This window comes from Anarrhichthys ocellatus, unplaced genomic scaffold, assembly GCF_004355925.1.
Source record: "Anarrhichthys ocellatus isolate YVR2014 unplaced genomic scaffold, GSC_Weel_1.0 scaffold49, whole genome shotgun sequence".
Taxonomy (NCBI): domain Eukaryota; kingdom Metazoa; phylum Chordata; class Actinopteri; order Perciformes; family Anarhichadidae; genus Anarrhichthys; species Anarrhichthys ocellatus.
In genome coordinates, this window is record NW_022280079.1 from 764,214 (window position 1) to 769,038 (window position 4,825).

The 4,825-nt window shown below is 41.3% G+C and overlaps 1 protein-coding gene across 9 annotated transcripts in view; it reads left to right on the forward strand.

Annotated features, from left to right (window-relative positions):
• Positions 1–4,825, forward strand: part of LOC116395730 (pleckstrin homology domain-containing family A member 5-like) — a 120,484-nt gene that overhangs the window by 95,528 nt on the left and 20,131 nt on the right. For 5 of the 9 annotated variants that reach the window (XM_031869813.1, XM_031869818.1, XM_031869816.1 and 2 more), the window contains 2 exons: positions 1,204–1,257; positions 2,820–2,900. The exons of 1 other annotated variant lie outside the window; for it this stretch is intronic. In XM_031869813.1, coding sequence (XP_031725673.1) covers positions 1,204–1,257; positions 2,820–2,900 — 135 coding nt within the window. The remainder of the gene's footprint in view (positions 1–1,203; positions 1,258–2,819; positions 2,901–4,825) is intronic. 3 more of the 9 variants (XM_031869815.1, XM_031869822.1, XM_031869819.1) reach the window with 1 other exon arrangement.

The window sequence follows — 4,825 nt, forward strand, 5'->3', positions numbered from 1 at the left end:
TACAGACATCACATCAGGTACTAACCTGATAGTGTACAGACAGCACAGGCACATGACATGTTTGACCAGTTGCAGGCAATGTTGTATTTTGGGATATTTTAGAGTCAAATCTAACATTTTGCTATCAGAACACGCCAAATTCAATTTCATTTTAGAGAATTATTGATCTCTGGGCTTTCTTTTGCACCTGTATATGTGTGTGTTTGAGCATGTGTGTTTTTGTACGTGGGCACTACTCCTGTCCACACATGTTGACTTGAGGTCTGTGCGGTTGTGGTTCAGGAGAGCATGAAGAGGAGCGGAAGTATCAAACAACATGTACATCATGAGCGGGCTCTGTGTTAATGCTTCAACCTGATCAGGTCTAAGGTAGCTTATATTGAGTAAGGTCATCTGTAATGCATGTACAGCAGGTGTGCAGTTTGTCTGCTATACCAGCAGTGCAGCATGCTGCCACGTGTCTTGGACTGAATGCTTGAAATTCAGTCAATTTCATAATTTATGTTGCAGAATATAAGCTAACTGCTGACAGCTTTACCATATGCCTTTGATAGAAGCTAACCAATGTAATATATATCTGTACCATTTGGGATATTGTTGCTGTTAAAGGTTGCATTACTGCAAAGTCATCTATTTTCTCAACTTACTGGACTGAAGTGAACAGTGACATCATCTTCACATTAGTTCTGGGTTTTTGTTGGCTGTAAATATGTACTGAAGGATTGGGCCAGCCCTCCATGTCCTGGTAGGAACAAAATACCATATTAGGAGAATCCAGCTGCATCTTCTCCACAGAGCCATGACCTCTCTCAGCCTGCTGTTCTTCACTCATGGTGCTCACCACAGCTAAAAGTCTAGCAATGCTGGAAGCAATCTCTTTTGCATCTTGTGTAACCAGCTGGTGTAACCCTGCTATCACCACACTGAACACGGATAACCGTTCAATGCCAACCCTTTCTTTCTACAATATCAGTGCATGGCAACTATACTATGGTTATAGTTTGTTGTTGTTGACAAATAATCTATAGCTAAGGTTAGGCAACTAAAACATGTTGCTGAAGTTTATTCTTACTGAAGAATAAGTAAACAATGATAGATAATGAAATATGAAATATGTCATCTCTTCTGCCATTGACTCCCTTGTTCCATCCTCTCCTGTCACTCTTCCTGCTTCCTCTCTTCCTTCCTCTGTGGCGAATGCAGACTGATGTTCTGTCTCATCACCTCCAAAGGAACCTTATTTACCTGGACAGCCAGGTGAGGACTTCTGAGCTCCTGTCTGTCTCTGTCTCTACGAAGTCCAAAATACTAAACGTTTCCAGATCCAGAACATTTTGTGAAGCACTGGAACTTTTCTAACCCTTAGTGGAAACTAACATTTGTTGTTTAATGTTGTTAACATTGTTTCTAGAAAACGTACATGCATGTTTTATGGTTTATGATCTCTGTTTCTGTCTCTATTTCTGGTGCATCTTTTTTTCTTTATCTCTTTTAATAATACTCGAGTTATGGGTCAATCTCATCTCTTATGCACAGTTTCTAAAGGCCTGTCATCTTATTATTTATTTATTTAGCTAATCTAGGAAAGATAGAGGACCATACTGATGGTTTTCATATTGAAGCTCTTTTATTACCATTTTCAATGCATACCATGTTATGCTTTATTAAATAAGCTAACCTGCAGGAAGGTATTACTTTCATTTGAGTTTAGTGTTCCATGAATAGTATCTTGCAGACTTGAAACGGGTTGCAGACCTCAGCTCATGTTGATTTATCTTCAGAGCAGGGAAGATATTACTGCAGATAGAGCTGCTGATTGGAGTCATGGGTGGAACCTCGTGTTGTTAGTCCAATCACAACACTGCACACTGCTGGGAGCTGTATTAAACATTCCTCTCAGCCTCTTATGTATGAACCCATGTGCAGCAATGCTCAATCGCTCTCATTGTTTGCAAATGCCAGCCTTGTACACCCAAGACTACAAACTGAGAGAAGTCCCAGGGAGTAAATGTAAATGTCAGAATTCTGTTTAAATGCAGGCTTCGTAGGGAGCAGAACTGTGGTGGTGTGAGGCCACTGGTTGAACAAGTTATTTAACTCAACTCCACGTATTTGTTATCTGCCCAAACTGTTAATGTTAGAAAGAGTATGGATGTTTCCACTGGAATCTCACTAACATTGACAGAGCAGCTTAATTGCAAGAAAAACACAACCTGTCTCCAGTTCACAGAGGCAAACTCTGATCATGTGCTGTTGATTTTAGCCTGTAGGTTAGAACTGTTCCTGCATCATTGTAAACCACTGCTCGGCTCTCAAAAGCTCATGGGCTTGGACAGGCTGTAGGAGGGAGCGGCTAGCAGCTTGGGTGCTAAAATGATTAGATTTTCACAAAGTACAAAGAGGCTATTTGAAGAGAAGGTTCAGTTTATGTACATTAAAGGTAGTGGAACAATCCATTGACTCCAAATCAAATATTATATCATTTTCAAAACCCTTTTCTTAAATAAATATTATCACAACTTCCAGTCAGAGCTTTGAAAATGGTTAATACTAATTTAGATTATAGGTATTTGTAATAAATTGGCTTATGCAAAAACACAGGAATGGTCCTTTTAACATGGCGTATGTTAGATCAGTAAGTGTTCAATAGTAACTGAGCAGTAAAGTGTCCTACAGAGCGGTGTTTATCCTGAGTTTTCTCCTGAAGAGGAGGGCTAGTCCTTCTCCAGCTCCTGGATATCAGACATGAATCCTTCAAGCAACACGTGCTGCTATGTTATCACACCATTGTATCCTCTTTCTCCTCGGCGCTCCACTAGACGAAGGAGAATGAGCCTCTAATCTTCATGATTCACACTATGATCGAGAACTCGGCACCGAGGCCGCAACTCTATCAGCAAGTAAGGTCCATGGCAGGTTCTGGTTTGAGTCGGGGTCAAGACCGTCCATTTGTCTTTTGACCTGCTGTATGTCCCTGTTGATGGGTCAAAGCATCATTAATCACAATCTTATATTTTACATTCAACTTGAAAACACAAAATTTGAGTTTTTGAGGCTGAACATCGAGTACATCGCAGTGTTGTTAGACTGAAGAACTCCATATAACGCATATGTAGTTGTCAGCTATCAAAAGCGCAGGAGGTTTGGGGTGTATTTCCCCTAAAAGGATGTCCCTGTTATTTCTAAATGAAATCTTTCATTTGAACCTGACTGAAGTGGAGCAGACTCGAACCAGACCTTTGCCCGGTAGCCCAGTGTCTCCATGTCTTCCCCCCCACATTCAACCTCTTCTTTCATCACTTTGGATGCAGGCAGTCTGTTCATTAAGCAGTTGTTAACCAGAAAACATTCTTTAAAACATTATTTCAAGTGTTTGTGAAGTTCTTTTTGGTTGAGTACATCTCATCTCATTGCTTTCTGTTCAATGTGAGCTGAAGCGAGCATGGCTTATGACTTAATGTTCCATAGACTCCGATTCCTCCTCTCCCCGTCTGTCTCCATACAGCACTGGTCATTGTTGGTATTACTTTGGAAATGCTTACATTGCCTGGATGTTCAGATGTGCTGTGGAGAACAATGATCCTACTGTTTTTCATTATTCAAATGAATAGTTCAACATTCTCAGAAATACACACTTACTTTCTTTCCAAGAGTGAGAGTCTGGACATGGTCAGCCGAGCTTAGCATAAAGACTGAAACAGATGGAAACAGATAACCAAAGTTGAAAAACAAATAATATCTTGGTTGTCCACGAAACGGAAATATAAGAATGTCATTTCTTGTGAAGAGGAAGTTACGTGTTATAAAATGTGTTATAAGCAACGTTTTATTCGTATGAATGGGTGGGAATGCTTTGAGTGGTTGGAAAGACAGAAAAGCGCTGTACAAGTACAGTCCATTGACCATTTACCCTTCACCACGGTGTTAGTCTCTGGAAAGGTACAATGGGAGTGAACATGGCAACCCCACTGACAACAAGCCTCCAGGACGCTGCCCACAGTCACTGCACTGACTGCTGTCTGTGCACGGATTAAAGAGACACTAGTGGTGCTGTGGAAGTAAATAAACGACAAAAGATTTGAGACACAAATCTAATTCTGAGCACTACTCAGTGTGCTAGTCAGTGCGATGGACTCGTAAGAGCAGAATCTGAACATGTAATCCTGATCATGGACCGGCTCGTTTCTTGCTTCCTTGATCTTTTTGCCTATCAAGCTGCAATAGCTGCAACCCACATGTGGACGTCAGGGTCCTTCTTCAAAGATAATGTCCGCACAAGCACAAAAGTCAGCTTTTGAAAATATTGCTTCTCTATAAGGACCATGTGAATATTTAGTGATTTACATATTTATGCCTTGTCGAGTTCCGCTAAACCGTCTCCTACATTACTCATGGGCCTCGTCTGTTGGGAGGATGCTGGCTGGTTGAGTAACATAGCGGAAGGGGAGGAGAAAGACATGTGAAATACATGTCCAATGGCCGACTGATACCCACAGTCTACATCAGTGTGTCAGACTAACAGGAAGAGAACAAGCTATGCTCTAGCCAGTAACTACTTTAACAATATAAAATGTATTTAAATCTCAAAACGACTCCACAACAGCTTAAAAATGAAATCATTTGGCAAGAAATTTAATTCAATTCTCAGCTGGAGTTTGTGCTCACCCTGCCAAACAGAGCACAAGCAGCTCTGATCATTAGGAGAGGGAGAATCCCTGTTGCTGTTCACAAGTAGATGCACAATTCTTCTTCATGCTTAAATCATCTGTTACACTTACGATTCTGCCCCCCCCCCCCCTCACCACCCCCCCCCCCCCCCCCCCCC